The sequence below is a fragment of the Harpegnathos saltator genome, unplaced genomic scaffold (assembly GCF_003227715.2).
Source record: "Harpegnathos saltator strain DR-91 unplaced genomic scaffold, Hsal_v8.6 scaffold140, whole genome shotgun sequence".
Lineage (NCBI taxonomy): Eukaryota > Metazoa > Arthropoda > Insecta > Hymenoptera > Formicidae > Harpegnathos > Harpegnathos saltator.
The window spans coordinates 788,515-812,235 of NW_020229918.1; the positions used below are offsets into that span (position 1 = coordinate 788,515).

General features: G+C 53.7%; 2 protein-coding genes across 5 annotated transcripts in view; one reads left to right on the forward strand and one right to left on the reverse strand.

Annotated features, from left to right (window-relative positions):
- The window catches only part of Atg16 (Autophagy-related 16), a 474,347-nt gene that overhangs the window by 212,118 nt on the left and 238,508 nt on the right, over nt 1-23,721 (reverse strand). The window lies entirely within an intron of this gene.
- neo (ZP and PAN domain-containing protein neyo) overlaps nt 1-23,721 on the forward strand; it is a 209,382-nt gene that overhangs the window by 138,609 nt on the left and 47,052 nt on the right. For all 3 annotated transcript variants that reach the window (XM_025308190.1, XM_025308191.1, XM_011149827.3), the window contains one exon: nt 6,490-6,691. In XM_025308190.1, coding sequence (XP_025163975.1) covers nt 6,490-6,691 — 202 coding nt within the window. The remainder of the gene's footprint in view (nt 1-6,489; nt 6,692-23,721) is intronic.

Consider the following 23,721-nt stretch of genomic DNA (forward strand, 5'->3'; position numbering starts at 1 on the left):
GAGATATGCCGGCGGTACGAGGCGCATTCAATTCTTGAGAATGCGTCGCCGTCCGCAGAGCGGAAGAGAACGGGGGGGGAATGGAGATTCCGTCGAGTGCAAAGGGCGATTGAAAATGTTGGCGACGAGCCAGCCGACCGCGCGCGCGGCCTCATCTTATTCGGCTATCTCATACACATGACGCCGCGAGAGGAAGAGAGAGAGGAGGAAAAAACTCCCCTTATCTGCGATATTATAGTTGTGCGAATAAATTCGACAAAAATAGCGGTATCGGTGAAGACGCGAAGGGCACAGGGGCAGGGAGGGCAGGCAGGGAGGGCTGGGTCCCGACTGGACGGAGGGAACGAGCCTGTCGCTCGCAAGGCTCGAATAATCAATGCGACACGTCGCGAAGGTTCGAGAGGTCGGTTTTCGCGCTCGGACGCACGCGCGCTGAAAAATTGCCCCTCGAATTCCGTTCCCGGGGCTGGGAGCGGGCCGCGCGCTTAAATGAGCAGATAGCTGTAGGTAGGTTTATGCACCGCACAGGAGATGTACCTCCGCCGGTGCCTATTATCCCCATTGTAAACTCGTACGATTCGGTATGCGACACACGCGCTTCATGCTCCTCAAATTTGAATGAGAGAAATGGGAGCGACAGCGGCATGAAATGCCGGGGACACAAAGGCGAAGCAGTTGTACAATTCTAACCCACGGGCGTCACGTAATTACACGAAGAAATATGTTAGATCATATCTCGCGAAGTCTCCTCGCGTGTACAAAGAGTGTCAGGCGAATTTGTAACGCTTGTCGGACAGACGTCGCATCGTGCGCGGGTGGGCAAGCGGGCGGGCGGGCGGGCGTACAGCCGTCGTTTCAGAAAACCGAAGCGAGTCGCAGAAGCGGACAATTACGCCGTCCGACCGGTGTGGCGGTTAGTTGAAAAACTGTGACTTTACACGGCGCGTTAAGTACGTATAACAACCAACCGCAATTATGCGCCGGGAGACGAACGTGTAAATATATGTACACACGTGTGCATCCACGTGCACACATACACATACACACACACGTGCGGCGGCGACGAACACGGCACAGCGAACGCAGCACATGGCTGTGTGTGTGTGTGTGTGTGTGTGTGTGTGTGAGAGAGAGAGAGAGCGTATACGCGCGCTCGCGCTACGGAGCGCGGGATGACTCACGAGTGTCCCAACTATTGTGCGCCTACGCGAGGCGAAGCGCGTGACATACTGCAAAGTCAGTCTCGTGAAAGATACGATGTTAAAATATCTAGGTACTGTTATACTCGAATAATAAAATAGCCAGATACAGATAGAGAGACGGAAAAGAGAAAGAGGTATATATATACACGTTTGTTCTGTTTAGCGGCACGATCTGTACCTTCTCCTCTAATCCCCTTATCCCTCCCTCTCTTCATCCTTAAAGGCACAGTACACGTTGTATCACTTCACAACTTCACAACGACTCCGCGCGCGAGAGAGATTCCTATGGGGATTATTCTGTGGAGATTTTTTCATGGGCACGCGCGCGAACGTGTCCTCAGGCGTCGTGCAAGCAACGAAAAGAAATGTTTCGACAACCAAGATCGATCGGTACGGGTCGAGCTCTCGGAGTGGTGGACCCGGATAATGAACAACAGCGTGCTAGTGCTAAGAGAGCGAGAGATAGCTGGCAGCGACGTAATTGCGGGTGAATGGAGCGTATAAAGGTGGGGAACCGGGTTAAGGTTAAGGTTAAAAACTCGCACTGAGCGGAGAAAGTAATAGTGGCGCGATCGAGCATATACGAGTGAGCGTTCTCGCTGCTCCCGCAAGAAGTGAATGAAAGCCGGCCGAGTGAGTGTACGTTTAATTTAAGATCCAATTCGCTCGCCGTTATTACGCAAGCGAGACGTGGTAGTCTCGCAACGCGAAACTCAACGCGCAAGGATCTCGGTATCTCCGGTATCTGCGCGAACGAGATCTCGACTCTCTCGACGTTCCGCAAAACGCGCACGGCGACGTCTCCGTCGTAATTCGCTCGATTCGCCGGGACGACCGTATTATCTCGATCAAAGCGACACGATCACTTCGGCGGGGCGAGCTTTCGCCGCCGCCAGCCGACATTGTCGGTCGTTGCCTGGAACTCGCCGCGCCGCGCCGCGCCGCGCCGGCGCGAGCGGGATTGATAAACACGTCGGAAAAAGGAGCGTTAACGGCAATGCGGAACCAATAGGGTGTAGCTTACTTCCACTTATTTACGATTTCATCGTGCCACCTGCGGCAGAACGATCTCGCGCTTCCCGAACAGGTTTTCATAGCGCGCGCACGTATATATTCCGCGCGAGCAGTGACATTCGCCGCTGTAGATCGCTGAAACTTCTAGCTGCACGTAGAAAAGGAATCTCATTGCCTTTGTTGGAACACGCGGGGGAAGGAAGAGAGAGAGAGAGAGAGAGAGAGAGAGAGAGAGAGAGAGAGAGAGAGAGGTAAAGAGAAAGAGACAGAGTTGCGGGAAGAGGCGGGCACGAGAGCTGGAATCGAGAACCGAGATTATACATCAGAGACTCGGCGCGCCGACGGGCAACGTCGTAGCCGATGCCACTTGAGCTTGAATCGTATCTAAATGTGCCTCGTATATCAGAAATCGAACTGTTCCTCGAGGTGCTCCGGTAGGTACGGGGGGACGGTTTACGTACGTCATTTCGTGGGATGGCCGCCGCGCCGCGTTGCACACGGCGAGGCGCATCATACCGCCGGTGCGCACTACTCCGTTGCAGATGCGCCCCGACCATTTCTCGTGCTTCGCGACATCGTGACAAGCCGCGTGTGTGGAGATTTTCTTTGCTCCTTCTTACCTCGCCGCCTTGCGACGGCGAGTCGCGGGACGCGTTTCGAGTATTTATGATAGGAATACAAGATGCGGCGAGAGAAGAGAAACAGAGAGAGAGAGAGAGAGAGACAGAGAGAGAGAGAGAGAGAGACAGAGAGAGAGAGAGAGAGACAGAGAGAGAGAGAGAGAGAGAGAGGGGGGGAGGAGTGAAGGAAGAAACAGGGAAAGCGAGACTCGTCGAGAGGATAAAACGTGAGTTCGTGCCGCGACGCGTTATCAAGACGTTTCGTCCCTGTCGACGGTGTCCACAGCGGATCTAAGAAGTCGGAGGCCATAAATTATGATCACCAAATCGCCTGGCTGGAAGTGTGCAATTTGCGAGCGTCAACGTGGCGATAATCGCCGGTACGCCGAGTCATTTCTCGATAGGCAGAGGATAACGCATTCTTTTTTTTTTCGTTTTTCCTTTTTCTTCGCCGCCGCTGAGGAACGTCACGTTCGCGGAATATCAGTATCCAAGCTCGTGACAGCATCGAAGATCGTGGTCACGTCTCGTCGGTACCTCGTGACAAGTGCGTTTTGCAGACTTCGTTAAGATTGTAGCGGCGCGGCGCGGCGCGAACATTGCGATAACGGTACGTGTCTTCGCGTTTCTGTTATTTGCGCACGCACGCACGCTGTAAATGCTCACTTTGCATTAACTCCTGCATTTTGAATCTCGATTAACGGTCGGCGGCTAGTTTATGCGTGAGCTGGCAGATGCCCATTTCTCTCAAGGCGCGCAAGGCCATACGTACGGTACGCGCGTCGCGTTCGCGCGCGCGCGCGCACACACACACACACACACACACACGCACACGCACGCACAAGCGAAGCACGCGTATTTTTCACGAGCGAAATGAGCGATGTGGAAGCTAAGTGGTTAAACGAACGGTGAAAAACAGGGAACGATACCGCCGATGGATAGCGGCGCGGTACGCACACCCCTTCTGCCCTTCTCCCCCTTCCCCTCCCTCCCCCCGTAACCCACCTTTCCGTGGACCGGATATAGCTAACAAATGCGCGTTCCACGTGAAACGATGGAGTTGATCGGCGAGAGAGAGAGAGAGAGAGAGAGAGAGAGAGAGAGAGAGAGAGAGAGAGAGAGAGAGAGAGAGAGAGAGAGAGAGAGAGAGAGAGTGCATGTTGCAGCGATGTTTCACGTATACGCCGCGCGTATGTCGGCTGGATAATCGGTAAATTGCGCTCCGTGCCGATCGAAATAACGATTTCACGCTTTTCTAATTGGCCCCGGACAGAGGTCACAAATCATATCTCCGAGCGCGAAGGTCCGCGATTAATACATGCGCTCGCGGAGAGAGGGCCGTACGCGTTGCGTACGCGTGTGTGTGTATGTGGCGAAAGAAGGAGGAGGAGAGGGGAGTTGGGGAAAAGTTCTTTTGCTCCTTCAGCCACCATCACTCGCCCGTTATTATCCTGTGCTTCTTATCCTCGCGACTTTTTCCCTTTCGCGTATCTCTTATTTTCCCTTTCCTAAGCGGATTTCGATCTATGCGAACGGGACGGAAGAAAGATCCGCGAACGGGCACGGAGGCGAGCAAGGCGGCGGGGGGGGGGAGGGGGGAGGGGGGAGGAGGAGGAGAGGGAGGAAGTGTAGGTGGCAAGAGATAAGCGGACGGGAAGTTAAACAAAGCGCTTCCAACGAAGTTCCGTCCGTACCTGGCCCAAGTACTGAAGATACCCGGCGATACTCCATTATCGCATAACGCGATAGCATTATGAGAGAATAAGTGGCACCTTGTGTCCTGTGCGTGCGCGCTCCCGGAAGTGGGCATTGATGGCCATATAATGCCGCTTACGCGCCTCGGTCTACAATAAGTAACGTCTTCCTACAATTTGAAGTTTCACGGGTAATTCGAGCGCGCGCGGTCGACCGCTCGCGAAGAATCCATCTATGCCCGTGGCCGCAGAGTCCCGGACTGACCACAATCTCGCCGTGGTCCGCGCCGTTAAAAACGGCATTAGAGCTCTCTCGCGCACGGCCTCGCGCAAGGCGCGACCCGCTGATGGCGGGTAATTGAATATCTTTAGCGCCTCTTTGAGGATCGACGCGCCGACGCTTCGATTCGTCCCGCTTCAGAAATTCTCCCCTGCTCGGGCGCTCTATCTCTCGGGACGTTCCTTCGTTACATCGATATCTCATTATGTCGTCCCGTTTGAGTTACGTAATCTTGTACCTTTGCCGTTTTCTGTGAAACGTGTTTTCTAATTGTTTATTTGCTAATTTACGTCCCGTGTCAAAGCGTCGGTGTATCACACGCCTCCCTCGCGGTTAATTCGCACGCGCGCACACACACTTACACGCGCACACACGCGCGCGCACACACACGCGTGCCTTTGGCTCGAAAATCGCTTGGAAATATTCTCGAGGCGCGTCTCGGTGTAATATTTCCCGCTCAACTATTATTATTATTATTATTACTATTTTTCATCCCTTATCGCGTTACTCACCGCCTCTCTTCCCAACAGTAAACTTGAGGCAAGTTTTCCGCGAGTCACGATCGAAGCTGCCGTCACATAGCGGAGATTAATTACGATTTAGCAAAGAGTGGATGACGTATGACGAGACGTGGGTGGAGTGCCTACTTCGTCGCTTATCGCGACGCGGGCCAATAACCGGCGAAGAACATGGTTGTCGCGGCGGGGTGGATGATAAACGCGCTGATCTATCAAAATTATATAGCCGAAGCCGACAACTATAGAATACCAAAATCGCATGCACATAGAGCGTGAGTGACATAACAGTACACTCCACTCTACTACCCATCGGGCTATGCATGAGACGCGGTTATCGAAATAAAATAACAAAGAACGACGTATGTTCCGCGGGGATTGTTTTGACTGACCAGAGAAAATACATTAGTCGGGCAGAGCCCCCCCAGCGATTTTTTCCAACAATAAGCCTTGGAAATATCGTAGACAAAAATTAATGACACATGACTTTCTCATACTCTACTTTCTCGCACGTTCAAAGCTTGCGATTTTCCCAAGGGCAAAAATGAAGAATAATTTCGCCACGCAAAGAAGAATTAAATGATTTTCTAATCTCGGTCTTCGGCACATCCGAATTGCGAGTGTGCCGCGCTATATAAGTGGTCCCGGATGCGCTGTCGCTGCGGCTATCGCGTACGAGTGGGTCAGACACGACGCGTCTGTATCTACTTGGGAGCGCCGTGCCACAGTAGCTGCAGACGCGTCGCGTCCGGCCACTCGCAGCGCGATTCACGTCTGAAAAATCTGTGTTCGAAAAGCAGCGGTACTACGCATCGGCTAAATGGAACATTTTTTACACAGCTGTGCGAAGAGAGAGAGAGAGAGAGAGAGGGAGAGAGAGAGAGAGGGAGAGAGAGATAGAGAGAGAGAGAGGGGGAGAGAGAGAGAGAGAGAGAGAGAGAGAGAGAGAGAGAGAGAGAGAGAGAGAGAGAGAGAGAGAGAGAGAGAGAGAGAGAGAGAGAGAGAGAGAGAGAGAGAGAGAGAGAACCTCCTTCATATTGCCAGCGCCCGTAGTGATAGATTCCAGCTAACATTCGCAACGCGACAGTTTAGACCGTCGAGCGCGACGAATTGCTGCAGCGATTGTGCGATTGATTCGAGATTTTTGGCACGTTTGTGTTTTAGGCGCGCTGTCGCAGTCGCAGTTCCCCGTGTTCACCATCTACGCCCAGAAGAGCTGCCTGGCGGTGAAGCCCTGCGAACGTGCTTGGTGCATCGATAGAGTGCAGGGACACCGCCTTCAGGGTCACGCACGCAGGACCATGACCGCCTCCTCACGGCAGCACTGCCTCGAGCTCTGTCTCGGCGAACGAGACTTCCTGTGCCGGTGAGTACATCCACGACGCAAAATTGTTCTCTCCCCGCCGTTTCACGTAGTGCGGCATGCTCGTCCGATTGCTCGTTTTCCACCGACCTGCTTTTCTATCTGCTCCATCGGCGGATACGACGTCCGTGGAAGTAAGAGGACGGGCCTCGCGCTCCTCGTAATATTCGTCGCGAATCGGTACGCAGAGAGAACGCCAGCTCGAGTAGCCTTCGAGGGGCGTACGCTCCAATGCGTTTTCCAGTTATTGGATTCTTGGACCAGCTAGAGGACGTTACACCACGCTCCTATACACTCTCGAGCGTTCCTCGGATACGAGGACGAGCGCGAGCTACGTTTCGCGCCAAGGTGGAAAACGGCGCGCAATACGCCCGCCGGAGAAGTTGGAAAGGGTCGATCTGGCTGGCGTTAAAATTGCCCTCCTGTTTATCTTTATCGCGTATTACGGAACGAACCGTGCGCCGATCGTACGAGTAATCGGCAGGATAATATCGAATTTCGTTGTGCCGCCGGCGATGCTGTCGGGAAGATATCGAGTTGGGGGAGTCGATTAGCGGATATACACGCGCGGCTTGCGTGAGAATAGTGAATTCATTAAATCACGCGAGACTGCGATTTTCGGTACGAGGCTCCTTTATTCTCTTTCTTCCTTCTTTTTTATTTCCTCATCACTTATCTCCAGATCTCCTCGGAGCGTCATCGTGACTATCGGGCGTTCGATCGACGTCGCCGCGACGCTTGATTCTCGTCGACATTATGAATCCTCGCGCGTACAAAGCGCGGGACTTGATAAAAACCGTCTCGATCGTAACGAAAATAATATGATGCTCGCGCGACTGTTATTAACGCACGCTAAACGCACGCGGCGGTATGATATCGTACTGCGCCATACCGCTCACGTCATCGCGATGGTGTCGCAATGGAAAAGATGAAAAGGGCTCGTCGCCGAGGAGCTGAAAATCCCAGCGGCCGAACCGAGACGACACACGCGCGTGTATTATCAATTTCGCGGATTTCTTCATTCTCTTTTTCCTCCGACGACGCTTCTCTACTCGACGCTGAACGTCCTCGCGTTCTCGGCCCTCCGCAGCGCCGTGCGCCGCAGCACAATGTAAATAAAATCGATCAATTTCTCCCCCTCCCCGTCGCGCCCGGTCGCGGTCGTATTTCAGAATTTATGGGCCGTCCACGTCCGCGCGACGATCGCGGGAGTCGACAAGACGGCGACGCGCGATTTTAGTAGCTAACGAACTGGACGCGCCGCGTCGTTTTACGAGAGTAGGCGCCACTGATCCGCGCTGATCGGCAGAAACGCGTCCACGTCGCGGATCGCTCGCTCTCGCTCGATCACGCGTCGTCGCGTTGGTCTTGTTTATCATGATGTGTAACCGCGCGTAGCCGGATGCAATAATGCGTATCGCGGCGTCCTTATTGCGCACGCCCGCTTATAAATAATGCAGTTCCGCGTGGACCCCGCTCTCTCTCGTCCTCTCTCTCTCTCTCTCTCTCTTTCTCTTTTTCCCTCTCATCGGCCCGCGTCGGTGTGCGTTCGCGTTCCGCCGGTGCTGTTCTTCACGCGCGTAATGATTTCGACGCACTTTCATTACTCGGACAACAGGCACCGGAGCACGCGGCGGGGATGAGGGTGAGGAGCGGAAGCTCGTGCGTAAGGGGGAAAGAAAACGAAAAGAATAGAGCGCGACGTGCGTTATGCGCGCGAGAAAGAGAGAGTGAGAGAGAGAGAGAGAGCGCGCGCGCATCGAGTTATTTTACGGCGCGATTACATCGCGTTTTAATTGCCCTCTTTCGTGAGCATCGTCATGGCAAACTGTTCTGATCGTGATGTGTTGTACAAACTATTTCGTGCGCTCTCGTGCATTATGCATGTGTAAATCGCGTGAAAAAGCGGCATCCCACCGCGACGAGAGATGGCTGGGACGAGGGAAAGAGACGAGAGAGAAGCGTGAAAGGAGAGCGAGAGAAAGAGAAAGAGTGTACGCGCGGTATTCATGCGCACTAATTATGCGGCGTTACGCTCTTCCGGTAATCAGATTTATTCGTACGCCAAAATTCGCGAATTTTGTTTCGCCGAAAACACACGCGCGCTTCGCATTCCCTTTGATACACGAGTTGGGCGTATCGACACGCACGCGCGTATACACATTTCCCATGGCGCAATCTCGCGGGCACGGCTGATGTGTGCTGTCCTTTTAGTTTAGCGCGGCGTTTCTCTCTCTCTCTCTCTCTCTCTCTCTCTCTCTCTCTCTCTCTCTCTGTCGTCTTTTTATCCCCTTACATTTTTCTCCTCCTCTTTTCCTCTTTTTTTTCTCCCTTGTAACGCGCCGCGCATCGTTATTGCCAATTCTCTTCTTTCTCCGATCGTTATCGCCGGCGCGAGCGAAAAGCGTCCCGGCAAGAATGATTTCTCGCGCCGCGATCGACCGTTAGACACTTAAGCACTTTTTCACGCCGCGCCAACTAATGATTATCGATCTGTCGGCTCTTTCTACGATTCACTACATGTTGATTTATATGCTAATCCGGCCCATCGATCAATTACAGGCGCACTCCTGATCTATAATTACGTTCACCTTCGAGGCGCGATTTTTGCCTCGCGCCTCGCAAACGCGGCCGCATTTTTATTCGCTTTAAAGCCGCTCTTTGAATGCGCGCCACGCGTATCGAATGCGAACGCGTGACGAGCGCGCACGCCCGCGATCCAATACTACAAAGCATGCGGAAAAATACACTTCTCTTTTTGTCCGAGCTAAACTGTGAGCTAATCGCGCGTCGCCCCCTCTGCTATCGATTTCGCCGCCGCGCTATTCAGTGCGATTTCTCCTCGGCCTTCGCTCGTGCGTTGTATTATAATTTCGCCTACGTTTTTCTCGCCGCCTCGTTCGCTCGTTATTAAAACACATCGCTCATTCTTGCCTCCTTCATCACCTCCCCCTTTCCCCCTTCTCTCTTTCTCGCGGTGAATTTTCTGCTCGTGCGAAGGAGTTGCCAGGACATAAATAAAATTAGATGGGTTAGTTGTGGGAAACGTCAGAGTATCAGACACTTTTCATTGGCCAGGCATGCGGAAGACGACAGGTCGGCGGTGGCGGCGGTGGAGGCGGCGGCGGCGGCGGCGGCGGCGGCGGCGGCGCGTCTTCCGATTTCGATAGAGCTCGGTGTTGCACAGCGCGGCGAGTGAACGAACGAGCGTGCGCGCGCGCGTTTATGCGGTATCACGCCGACGCGTCAAGGTTCGCGTCCGTGAGGCGAGCGTGCCGGGTGAATGTGCACGTGCACACCTTGAAAGCCTCCAAAGCGAAAGGTCTCTGCCAGCTGGTCTCTAGCAACGACCCCCAGAGCTGTACCTTGGCTCCGACCCGAGACAGGGTCGAGAGGTCCTTGGCCAGGCGGAACCGTATCAAAAGTGGCATAGCTATGCGTTTCGAGACGCCTGGCCTCTCCTCCCTCCCCCCGTCCCCCATGGCCGCGAGCTGGTATTTGAGGAAACCGTGGAAAAGAGAGCGCCGGCGGTGAATATATGCATGAACGAGCCAACTGTCGAAGCAAATTTCCTGAACAAGCGCGCGCCATCGTCTCGCTCGTCCGGTCCGGGCGCGGGAGACATAATCCGCCTAATCCCCGAAGAAACGTTACGGCGTTTAAAGGAGGAAGAAGCGGAAAAGGAGGCGGAAAGAAGTGCGAGCGAGAGAGAGAGAGAGAGAGAGAGAGAGAGAGGAGCGTTAAGGAGTAAAAACTTAGTCCGATCTGCCGGCGCGGATGAGGTTGCACGAAAAATACAGAATTGCGGTCGCGCTCTTTAATCCGCTTCAATACGCGAGAAGCACGATCGGGCAGCGTTACGCCACGTGGAATTCGGTCAAATAATTAGCGTTAATTTATTCCGGCACGATTTATTGTGTTGTTGCGCGCAAACGTTAATATTAATTGGCGTTGCAAATTGAATAGGAGAATAATAATTATTTGGTATGCGCCGGCGTCCCAGCGAAAGGCCGTTTAATCGCGAGTGTCTGTATTCATAAATATGGCGGAATAATTCGGTGCGAGAACTCACGGCGATATCGAGTAGAATCGTATAAATCGACGGACCGCTATCGGGCTGAAGCGATCGGCAGAGAACGCGCGCGAGCACGGCACCGCCGCCGCGGCAAAGAGGCGCAACAATGAAACATTTATCCGCGAGATAATGCACGGCGAGATAATGCGCGGATTCAGAGATCACTGCTCGCTCGCTCGCTCGCTCGCTCGCTCGCGAGTAAAGGCGCATCCCCGGGGTTCTCGCATAATCTCCACTCTATAACCCGGCTAACCCCGCCGGGGTCAACGGTATGGCAGAGAGAAACACTTAGGAAATTACATAAATATATACTCTGTCGCTCAGGAAAAGTCGAAGCGTAAGGAAGGAACGGTTAGGAGAGAGGAAGTGCAGCGCGCGAGCGCGGCGACCCCGCGCTTCGACATCAACGCGGAAGGAATCGCGGCTAGGAAGTCGGCAGTTTCATTAAATGTAGATAAATCTCCAGCGCAGGCGCGCACATCCTTCGTCGGCAGCGGCGTGGCCCGCTGCGGCGCGGCGGCGGCGGCGGCGGCGGCGACGGCGAACAATCGCCGTCGCGGCGTTACGCTGGCTCGCGGATAATCAAGACGAGCCTCATGGCATTATATTATCGCGCAACAATGTGATTGTACGCGGCTGTGACCAGGCCGAGACCAAACGCCGACGTCGTCGACGTTCGGCGAGGTCGTCGTGTCGCTCCGGTTGTCTCGCACGAAGCGGACCTTCTCGGCATGCTTGCGATGCTAAGAGGTGCCGATGAAGATCGCATTAACATTCCGTGGGAACGCTTTTTCCCGGCGCGCACAACCGCCTGATTAGACATTGTCGGCGCTCCGTGCCGGAATTCTTTCCGCGAGAACTCCCTGATCCTCGACCGAGGCACTTCATCACTCTCGCGAAGAGCCTTAAAGCGTTTGAACACTCGCTAAACTCGACGACTCGCTACAACGAGCGACCTTGCGCGCCGCCTATCGGCGAAAACGGTATAGCGGATTCCACTATTTTCCGCGAGGCACTCGCCCCCCTCCCCGTCCCTCCCCTTCGCAAATTTGCCTTCCCCGGCACGCTATTCCTCTCCGGCACTTCTTTTCGCCCGTCAATCAGACGCGGAATAGAGTCGCTTGTCGATTTAATAATAACTTTTCGGTCTCCTTTGTCTGTCGACAAGTTTCCTGGCAGCTCGGTTTCTTCGCTGTTCTTTTCTTTTTTATTCTCACACGGGAATCGCGATACGATTCTGTATTAAAACAGATCCTCCAGCTGTGAGATATTTCTCGCGCAGCAATCAGGAAACCGAGGGAGCGCTTTGGAGCAGACAGAGGCCTGGAAACGACGCGGACAGACGGCCTCCGTCGCGGAAACAGATTTAATACAACTCTCTCTCTCTCTCTCTCTCTCTCCTCCTCTTCCTCCCTTTCTCTCGCTTCTCGTACGCAACGCACATTGGTGATTTGTTGCGAGCAAATGGTAAAGAACGAGCGCAGCTCGAGTGATGCGCTTGGGATGAGCGTTCGAGAGAATCGCGTCCGAGCACGCGGCGCGGAGAATAGGTGGACGGGACGAGAAAGAAAGAAAGAAAGACAGAGAGAAAGAGAGAAAGGAGAAATAGAGAAGGCGGAGGAGGAAGAAGAAGAAGAGGACCGAGATCGTTGCGCACGCTTACGACCGTCGGGACTGGTCGGGGCGATCGATCAAACGCGAATCGGTCGTTCGAGAATCGTTCTGCTGCTACAGGGGGCTCGAACCTGGGACGATGGCCGCTCACGAGAGATAGATTATTACCGCTGGTATCGCGGCGCGTTCCTTGTTACCGGGTAATGAGTTTATTGTTTAAGAATCACGCGCCGGGGAGAGTTACATGTGCTGCAATCAATTACAATAACGTAATATAATCGTATCGAGGCCGCGCGGCGCGCGCGCGCAGTGAGGTAATGAGGTATCTTCTCCTCCCTAATGAGAGTATCGGTTCCGCGGCGACGGAGAGACGGTGGCCCGGTCTAGGTACGTGTACACCATGCACGTGCCACGTCTATGTATGCGTACACTCAGCTCGGTACGTAAGTACAGCGAGATGCAACGTAAGGTATCGCACGTGCATTCACGTAGCTTCCTGAGGCACGCGTGCGTGGCACAAGGCGAGGTGAAATGGAAATGCGAGGTGAAAAGAGAGAGGGAGAGAAAAAGAGGCAGGAGGAGAAAAAAGGGACAGGGTCGCGCGAACTTTCACGCGCGCGCGAACGGACGCGGAGCTGTAAATCTCGTAGGAAAGTTCAGCTTGGAGTACCTGGACGCCTAGATAAAAACTTGCGGAAAGTTCGCGACGAAAAATTCGAATCCCGCCCGTTCCGCCACCGGAGGGGGAAGTCAGGCGTAGGAAGGCGTAGAGTGTAGGGGGGGGAGGAGAGCGAAGAGGGCGGACTGGTGGAAATCATTAATCTGGCTTGTCACACCGGACACGACTCGAACGAAGAATCCCGGAAACGGCAGACACGAAATTCCTTTTATCTCGAGGTAAACTCGACGATCCGGGAATCCAGACAATTTGCATTGCTGATAATTGTAGGAGACGCGTGACTTATTCGCCGCGACGTCTCGACGCCGCGCGATCGCGCCGTGCAGATTCACGCCTGCATTTCTGAGCCAAGCGCCGGCTTGCGAATTTTCATTCGTCGCGCTGAGATCACATTATCACGACGCGTCTCTCTACTCGCGACTCGGAAATCCCGCGGGTGTCTGCCGGATGCGCTCGGATATTCGCACCTCCCACGCGCGCGTGCGAATCGAATTCTACGAGCGAACGAGCGGACGAGCGCGACAACCGAAGCCGGTGGGAGGAAGAGCACTTAGGCAGCATGACTGCGCCGAAGTGGCGAGCGACAAACTTCCTGCGAAAAATTAACGTTTTGAAACGGAACGACGTCGAGGGCACTTCAGTATGAATGACGCCGGCTTGCTGCGGCCTTTGTCCCGGGCAAAGCCGAGTATCGCGAGCAATTCCCGACATTCGCTCGCCGCGGAAGAACGGCCGAACGAGAGAGGGAGAGAGAGAGAGAGAGAGAGAGAGAGAGAGAGGGAGAGAGAGAGAGAGAGAGAGAGAGAGGGAGAGGGAGAGGGAGGGAGAGAGAGAGAGAGAGAAAAAGAACGCACGCGGAATGCAAACTGCGAAACGCGCCGGCGGCGCCGCGAATATTTTTCGGTTCACGGCAACGAGGGAAACGTGCGGCGAGCTTACCGCGCCGATGCTGACATAATCAAGAAGAACGATGACGACCGTGAGTTACGCGAGTGCGCGTTTCTCTTTTCTTCCCCTCCCCCCTGCTCTCCACGCGAGGCTCGCCGCCGAGATCGTCGCGCTCGAGAACTCGTGAATTCGCGACGCCGAGTCCTCGGCGGGATCTCCGGCGACTCGACTGCCGCTCGACACGCTGGAAAAGACGATGCAATATGGAGACACAAGCGTAACAGACTGCGTGGCGAGAGCGCGTCGAGCGAGGAAACGTGAACGGTGATTCCCTGCTAGGACGTATCACTCGGTACGACCGCCGAATTTTATCAGCGTCCCATCGCGGCGCGTCAGATTTCGCCAATACTCGCGGTAACAGCGAAGTATCGCGTGCCATTCAAACGCCATTCGGCCGCTGCTCTTGCTCGTTTTTCTCTCCCGGGGCTGAGTTCTTTTCGTTTTGTGCTTCATCACGGGCCAAAATGGCCAAAATCGGAGGAGGAGTGGGTGGGTGGGTGAGTGGGTGGGGAATTCGGCTTCAATTTTTCCGACCAAGACGTTAATGCGTCTCGCTCCGGGAGCGAAGCGCGCCTCATGCACGCACACATGCGGAAAGAGCGTGCGTCGAAAAAGTTTCAATGCACGCCCATTCTCATGCGCATATTAAAAAAGTTGTCACTCTCGACTACTTTATGCGCGAATCATACGGCAACGCCGTCGCGATATGATCCACTGAATTGAAAACGATAATGGAGCACTCCGAATTAGCTGATGCTCGTGAGCTCGTCTGTAAATCGTTGGTCGCAATGCGTGGACATAAATTGTCGCTAATCCTACGGGCTCTTCGACGCATTAAGCGCTATTACCGTCCCCTCGACAACGGATACCATTCCGCGACGATACTGTGTTCCGCGAGAAAACGACCTCGCGCCCTCTCTGCCCCTCCCGCCTCCCCCCCCCCCTCGTACCCACCCGTGCACTTAACATTAGGAACGTTGCCCGTAACACCGACACGTTCAATTATAAGTGCGAAATTCATTGTTCGCGAGCCTGGCGGTTCCGTCCCACTCACGCGCTTGAAAGACTGCCAACGCAGCCGCTTCGGAATAGTAGAATGTACCGGTGAGCTACTTAGGGCGGCAACAATCCCGAAGTCGAGGCGCTCCCACGAGAAATCTCGGGCGAAAAGAGCATCAGGAAGAAAGTAACCGCGAAGGAGCAGAGGGGACATCGGCACGTCGATGGAAACCGGAGAGAGAGAGAGAGAGAGAGAGAGAGAGAGAGAAGAAGCAATTTTTAGAGTCCCCGACTGCAAAACGGTGCGATGTCCACATAGCTATACGCGGTCACAAAAGCTACAAGATCGTAGACTAGCGGAGAAAAAAAGAGAGGAAGAATGCGCACGGAGAAGAAAAAAAGGCACAGAAAAAGGAAACAATTCCGTTATGTTCGGTGATGCGCCGGAGAGATCGCGCGAAGTGACAACTGAAGCATTCACTGTGAAGAAGCGTTATGACGTCCATAGAGAGTGAGAGAGAGAGAGAGAGAGAGAGAGAGAGAGGGAGAGAGAGAGAGAGAGAGAAGAGAGAGAAAGACAGTTCCTCGTCGTCGCAGTCGACGCCGTATGACGCTACTTGCTGGAAGATATATCGCCGGCTATAAATTCGCGGAGCACGCCGTTTAATGTCGCGTCGCGGATTAACAGTCGTAACTTGGTCTTCCTATTGTATTCGGTGTCTCGGCTTGTCACCGGCTCGGAACCTCGCGATGAACAGTAAATGGGCCCCCACAGTGCTGTTACGTGCTGCAATCTGCCGCGTACCTGGGCAAACGGTCCCGGCGATCCTGACGGTGGCGGCGGCGGCGGCGGCGGCGGCGGCGGCGGCGGAGGGCCGAGAACCGAATTTGGCGTGTCCTTAATTTTCGCGAGCGCGCTCGCCCTAACCTCAGCAGCACCTGAAACGCGCGCCGCTCGCCACTCCGTAAAGTAATGATATCCCGCTATGCGGTTTTTGCCCCTGTTATCGTGAGTCGTTACGTTGAATAGCTGCGTGACTAGATGCTGTCGCCGATGGGGAACACGGTCGCGAACTCGATTGCGAATTCGAGGAACGGTATGTTTCTTAAAGAGAAACGTCCGATGGCATCGGGGGCGCGTGAGGCAGAAGTCTGGTAACGAAGTTTGAAAGGACGCGAATCGAATGAGGAAAGTTCAAGATGGGCTAAACGAGGTCGACCCGTCGAGCCGAGGCGGGACGACGGCGAGTGCGGGATGAGGCAGCTAAGTGGGGAAAGGGAGCGAGGATGAAGAGCGATGGGGAGCGAGAACGAGCGTTCCCGATGGAGAGTAAGCTGAGATCCGAGCTTATAACGTGCAACGGCACTTCTACCTGGCGTGCAACGAGCAATTATGATCACGACGCAGCTGAGTCAGACATCGGCACGGAGAGTGCCGATGCGGCGTACCATTTTCCGCGGTCGCTCGCCGCCCGCAGCCGCGCGCCGGATATGCGCCCCTGGATGCGGGAAATTTGTGTAAAAAGATCGGTCCGTGATCGGCTGAGAGAGGACGGAGGGACGGGACGGGAAGGGTGAGACCTGTTGTACCGCATGAAATTCATGGTTACCCGGGACATCGGCGACGCGAAAAAGTCACACTACACGCTGACACGGTAATTGCGACGGCGGGAAGAGAGAGAGAGAGAGAGAGAGAGAGAGAGACCACTGTGCGGGGAACGAGTGAGGAAGAGAACGCGGAGAGGGAGATGTGGCGAGCCGTGAAAAAAGGCAAATTATTGCCGCATAGTTAAGGAGCTGAAGGCGCGTAACGAGCCGTGCGGTGCGGTTTTCAACGTCTCTCGCGAGATATCGCGACGAAATAAATAATATGCAGATAGGGGGAGGAACGCGCGTCGGAGGGAAAACGGACGTGTCGGCCGATGCGCGATACTCGTGGGTCGTGTAAGGTAGGAGAGAGGTACAAATAAATCAATGAAATTAACAAAAGCGGACGGCAACGAAGGAGCGCGCTCGCGCGACTTAGCCGAACGTGATGGATTTCGGTGTGGTGTGGAGGCATCGCGCTGAAAGCGCCGCTGTACACGAAGACGCGAGTAAGTTATCCGCGCGTCGGTAGGATAGCAGGGGATGCCAGAAAAAGCGGCGGATAGAGACGGAGCGCGAAGCACACGGAACGGATAAAGCAGCCACCACCTCCCGCGTGGGCAGCGTGCCTCGCTGTGAAAAGGTTTTAACGCCGGCGAGCACAAAGCAATCAATCATCCGGCAAAGTTGTTTAATCCCAGCAATAACTTGCGCCGCCACGCCAGCGCCGCGAACGTATCGTGCTTACGAGCTGCTACGACGATGTGTACGCGGCGGATCGTTACCGCGCGGCAAAGGGAAGAGACGGGGCCAACCTCACGCAAGGAAATTACAAGTTTGGAGGAGACACGCGGGAAAATCTATTTGGCACGCATGCGAGGAGAATGCGTCGCCGCTTCGCTGCCTCGTTCGAGCGTATCTGGGCAAATTACGAGTCACATGATCCTCCTCTCTATCTCTGTTTCTTTTCCTTTCTCATTAACATCGATAAGATACGAACGTGATGGATGTAGCAAAAATTTCGAGACTCGAAGCGGCTCGAGATTACGGCGTCGGAGAAACCTGAGAGAGTCACCAGTGTGAGAGTCGCGCATTAAATTATTAATTACGTCTCGACGACTTTGCGTGAAATTTTTCCTCGCGATGCGGTGAATTTATACCTCGCGGGTCGATTCTCCTCGTCGGAACGGAGAAACGAGCGAACATCTCTCTCTCTCCCGATTTTTCTCGTCCCGCGGAAATTTCGGTCAGTTTAAATCCCGACGCAGACCGACACAGGAAGAAAGAGCGAAAGGGAGGGGCAGAGAGAGGAGGGGAGGGAGGGAGAGAGAGAGAGAGAGAGAGAGAGAGAGAGAGAGAGAGAGAGAGAGGCCGCGGTTTAATCTCCGCTATCTCCGCCGAGAGAGCTTCCTCGCCGCAACTTTCTTTCGGTAATGTCTTTTTTATACGCGCAAACATCCTGTATAATGCTCGCAGACGTTGATAGTACCTAAGTGGCCACGTTGGCGGATCGTCGAATCATCGTTACCGCAGGTTACATTTCCCCGCGCGTATACAGCCGTTCTCCATTACGCCTCGGCGAGTTACGCCAGCGGAACGCCTATGAAATCGTTCGAATACCGCGTGCCGGTAGTGCCTCGACGCTTGGTCGCACTCGCGCGCATGCATCGCGCCCATCGCAACGACGACGGCCACTACTAACGGCAAAGTCCAGGGACCTGCCAATACGCCTAATTAAATCCGTTCGCGCGAGCACCGAGCGTGGCATACGCGCAATCATTCTGGCCTGCTGCAATCTCGATGGCGAGCGCGCCCGCGCCCGCGCCCGCGCACGCGCACGCTCGCGACGCACCTATCCGTAAAGCACCTTTTTCCACCTGCCCGGCCGCCGCGCCGTCGGATTCGCGTTTCGTTGTCGGTGTTTCTCTTTTCTTCGCAAGCCTCTTTGCCACCCAACTCCCTCGTCCTACCGTCCCTACCGTTACCCCCGCGCGATCATTTACCGTTGGACACACGCGCGCTCGCTCGGGCGTTGGGACCAGCCGCCGTTCCATTCGACGGGCATTATCGCGAAACCGCAAGGGTATTTTTCCTCACCATTCCTCACCGGGTACGCAGCTGCGTTGCGTGGTTCCGTGCGCGCGCGTAATTACGCCGCGCCGCGCTGGACCGACGGTGAGCCGTTCTCAAACGCGCGTCGTCGTCGTTGTCGTCGTTGTCGTCGTCGTCGTCGTCGTCGTCGTCGTCGTCGTCGTCGAGATTCTCGTACGTCAACCGCGAACATTGCGTGTTGCGAGCGCGCTCGCGTATCAGCGTGCAAGCTACAGCCGATATTGAAACGGACCGAAACGTGTCAGCTCGCTCGCTCGGAGCAAGTCCATCAGTGACGACAGGCAGCGGGAGGGCTGGAGCGGGTTGGAACGGGGGGAGCGGATGAAAGAAGGAGCAAGGCAGGAGAAAAGAGAGGGAGAGAGGAAGCGGAATCTAACGCGTATACGCGGTTGGATAATCGTCCGGACGGTCGGTGCACGATCCGGTATCACCCCGGCCGGCCTCCGGGCCGAGGTTAAATTGCGATCAAGGGCTTAACGGTGATTCCCAAGGCCGATGGAAGTACGTGACTGATTTCTGCAATTTATTCGCGCTCGCAATTTCGCCCGTACACGCGCGAATGTATTATCGATCTCCTCCATCCGTCTCGGACTTCTCCATCCGCCGCGCCGACCGGTCGTCCGGACCTCGCGTGCTTCGTCGCGCGTGCAAGGACAGCGACGGACTTTGAGGTCGGATCCGGATCGTGCAGTCTCGTTCTCGTGCAGAAACCCTCAAATGACTCGCTACAGGCGAGCGAGCGCGCGCGCGCGCACGCGCGCGCGCGGGCGTTGCCTCTACGCTACGAAATTGAAGCGGGGATTAACTTTACTGTCCGACGGGGAAAAGAGACTTTACGGAACGGATATTGGCGACAGGGAGAGAGAGAGAGCATCTGCGCCGATGGCGCCGGCGTTACTCGCCGACGCGGTTTAACGAAGGGGATCCGCGTGATTTTCCGTATACCGGGGAAACGTGCGATCGGAGATACGGGCTTCTGCTCTCCGCTCGTTTATCGTCGCGCCGCGGCCGCCGCCGTGCGCGGTATCCCGCTGCTGTCTCCGCGGTATTGTAGGTGTTGCCCCGTATCTTAATTCGAAACGAGCGAGCGGAACGACGTTTAAAATGCAACGGATCCGATCGAAAGGTCGAAAAGGTCCGCCGGGTACTTTTAACAGAGCGCGGCATTACCCCGACTAAAAATTTATTCCATGGTCCTGATCAGGTTATTTCCCATTTCTTCCCAATGTTGCGTACACGCAACACAAAGTTTAACTTCACAAAATGCAGTCAAAATGAACTTATTATACAAAACTCATCATGCGTGTGTTAAAAGGCATTCGCAAGCTCTCTGTCTATATGTGTTTATGTTTCACAATTAGTCTAACACTTCGTGAAAAAAAAATTGATTACTGACGATCGACATATGCAAGAAATGTCAGGTTCATCTTCACACACAGAGTGAATTTTTCAAAATTTCACGAGTGATGCCATAAACTTTGGTCAGTTTTTTCATATAATCAACAATGTTGTACATTTTGAGCAAATAAAAGCATGTAATCGAAATAACAAAAGGATTTTATTTTTTTACCAGGAAACTCCCAACGTTGCGCCAGCGCAATATTATGTGTGGTGCAAATGACAATATATACTGCTAGTTGTTAATATTTATAATGTTATTTCAATTATTATTTTAAAATGAAATTGATGACAAAGTAATATATTTTTTTACAATTTTTATTTTTGGGAAGAAATGGGTTAACCTCATTTGAACATCAGATCCCAATAAGGTAATACTATCGGGTAGTCCTAGTAAGTCATGTAACGCAGCGTGGATATAAGGACCTTAGTAAGGTCCCTTAGTACTAAGGTACCTTAGTAAGGACCATAGTCAGGTCTTTACTGAGCTACCTTATGGAATCCTTATTACGTTTTTTTTATTACGTTTAATTTTTCAAATTATAGCTCCTGATTACTCACCACGGCTATATTGCATGATGACATTGGAAATAAGAAATGACACGCTGAAAATTCTTTCATGTCATTTCCAAATAAAAAGATATTTGCATGAAATAATATTTTAGATCGCTTGAGCATACTTGTAAAATGTTTCGTCACGACCAATAAATTATCGCACAACATAAACACGCACTGAGATACGCAACATGCACGCACAGAATAGGCGACTGAACCGATTCTCGAGCGTCTTTTGTCTTGTAGGCCTATTATATGGACAAATGCAAGACAAGATGAGAGCTGCAGTGCGCACGCCGCTACAGGCAACTCGTTGCGCGTCATACGATAAAAATTGAACTGTCTTTAATTATATGTGGCGCATTGTGGCAAAATATTTTCTTATACTACGTCCAGTACTATTAAAGTTTTACACATACACACATGCGCGCGCACACACACACACACACACACACACACACATTCATATTACATATATATATAATTAATTACAAATGGTTCTTGTTAAAATTTGATAATGCAAATCATATTAGGTACAATGAATAAGATCCCGACAAGGACCTGATCAACTGAACCATATTTTATCCTACACTAGATTGGCACATTAAGGTCCTAATGTGGACCCAAGCATTATAACCTTATAAAGGTCTTCCTTATTCATTTGTCGTTAGGGCATTATAAGCACTGACTTATTTAGGATTATCTTTCATTCACCCTATTAGGTCCTTATCAATGTTAGGTGAACCTGATCAAAATTTCTAGTCGGGATCATGCTTGGCCGGCCTCCCTCGCTCTCACGGCTGCGCGACGAGGAGCGAGCACGAGACGTACTCGCGTCGCGTGTGTGAGGTTCTTCCGCACACGCACAAAATGGGATAACCGGGTGGACCGCGCACTCCCGAGCACAGTTCTTGCGAGTTTTACTGCCATTAGAAAGCGAAAGCGTAACTGTCAGTCGTGTCTGCTAGTACCCCGTCACTACTACCATTACCGCCAGCACTCCGCCACTACCGGCGGCATCACGTTCCATACAGACCGGTGTTTATGAACACACTCGAAGATTACGCGCGCGATCCATCATCGTTTGTTAGCGACTATAAATCACGTGCGATATAGCCGGACCGCGTAGGTCAAGGTTTAGCAAATAGAGTTCTTTTTCAACGAAACGCCAGTCGCGCGTGCGCTCCGTACCGGTTTTATCATTTGCCACTTGTATACGCGATACGTCCGAGAGATTATCGCCGACATTAACATCGATTCGCAGATTGGCGACCGGCCACCGCAATTTACCTCAGTCCTCCAACGCGTCGCGAACGGGGCGGCGGCGACGGCGGCGGCGGCGCGGCGGCAGGAGGAGGAGGAGGAGGAAGGTGGAGAGTAGGGCGGGAGGAAATTTATTTCACGGCGTAATAGCGCCGGGGAATTCGCCGTATTTAAACGCGGCACCTCGCCGCGATGATCTCGTCCTTACCGCGACTGCGGATAGGGTACTTAAGGCTGGGGGGAACCGCCACGGCGCGAAATTAACGGCACTGGCCGCTCGCATAATCCAACGGGCGAGTAACGGCGTTGGCGTGCGGCAATTAGCTCCGCGGAAAACACACAGTCGAATGAATATATTTGAGAGCGCGATACGTGCGGTCGCGAGGGCGCGCAGGAACACGAGGCGCGAGAAGAAGCCGTAACCGCGAGGCAGAGAGAGAGAGAGAGAGAGAGAGAGAAAGGAAGAGCTTACACCCTTGACAACGACACCGTTACCTGACAACAACAACGACGACGACGACAACGGTACGCCATTGTACACGACCTACCGTAAGAGATGTCGTAACGAAACTTACACACGACCGGCTTTCACGCATACGCTCACCTGTCGGCGCGCACCGTGGGTCACCATAAACACGTACAGGATGCAAAGTGGCGGACGCAAGGTCGGCGTGATCGGCACGGTAACAGTAATCCTGGCTTTACGAGTGGTGCCGCGGCGCGAGAGCGCCAACGTGACGCGAGAAAGAGACGATGGCAACAGGGAAGAAATGAATTGCCGATAGTATGCCGAGCGTGGATCCTCTTTCTCTCAATCTCTCAGTCTCTCAGTCTCTTGGTCTCTCTTTCTCTCTCTCTCTCTCTCTCTCTCTCTCTCTCTCTCTCTCTCTCTCTCTCTCTCTCTCTCCCCCTCTGTGTTTCTGTCTCTTTTTCTTCCACTTTCCGCTGTGCCTACGGGGCCCATGTCATACCGTCGCATACCGGCAGTCTACTCGTATGTCTGTTTTGCACTCATTAATCCCGCGCGGCGTAAGCCGTCCGCGATCGGCGCCGATAACGACCTATATCGCGATGGCTATCGCCGGTGTCATCGCGATCATCATCGTATATTCGCGATGCATCACGAGCGCCGTGCAGTTCGCCGACCGAACGAGTACCCGGCTCGGCTCTGTCCCACTTTCGGAGCGTGTTCGTCGTATATCTCGTTAGACAGCCACCCACGTGGTCCGAAATAACCCGTTCTAGTGGGACGCCGCTAGATGCTGGGGTCGTGATGCAAAGCAGCAGGCAAAGCAGGAGATAGAGAGCACCGGGGCAGATTGGGGAAGGAGAGAGAGCGAGAGAGCGAGCGAGAGAGAGAGAGAGAGAGAGAGCGCCAAAGGGAGAAGAGAGGACCCATCGTAGTAAGCGGCGAGCACATGCCTGTCCGATCCGACATAGCCGCTGAGTACAAGGTGGCATTGGGGATACAGCCAGTCTCTCGATCGCGGTCGGCCGATAGCCACCGCATGACAAGCCCAAGGGGTGTACGTAAACGGCTGAATCTACCTCTACCAGCCTCTCCACTCCGTACGACGCAAGGAGCCTCTTGTTAGTTGTGCTCGGACGCATTCCCTTATGCTCCCCCCCTCCCCTCCCTCTCTCTCTCTCTCTCTCTCTCTCTCTCTCTGTCTGTCTCTGATTCTCTCTCTTCTGAGCTTTATACGAATATATACATAGCGCAAATATCTCCTCTCCTTTACATACCTCTATCTCTTTACCTCTCTATCTTTCTCTCTCTCTCTCTCTCTCTCTCTCTCTCTC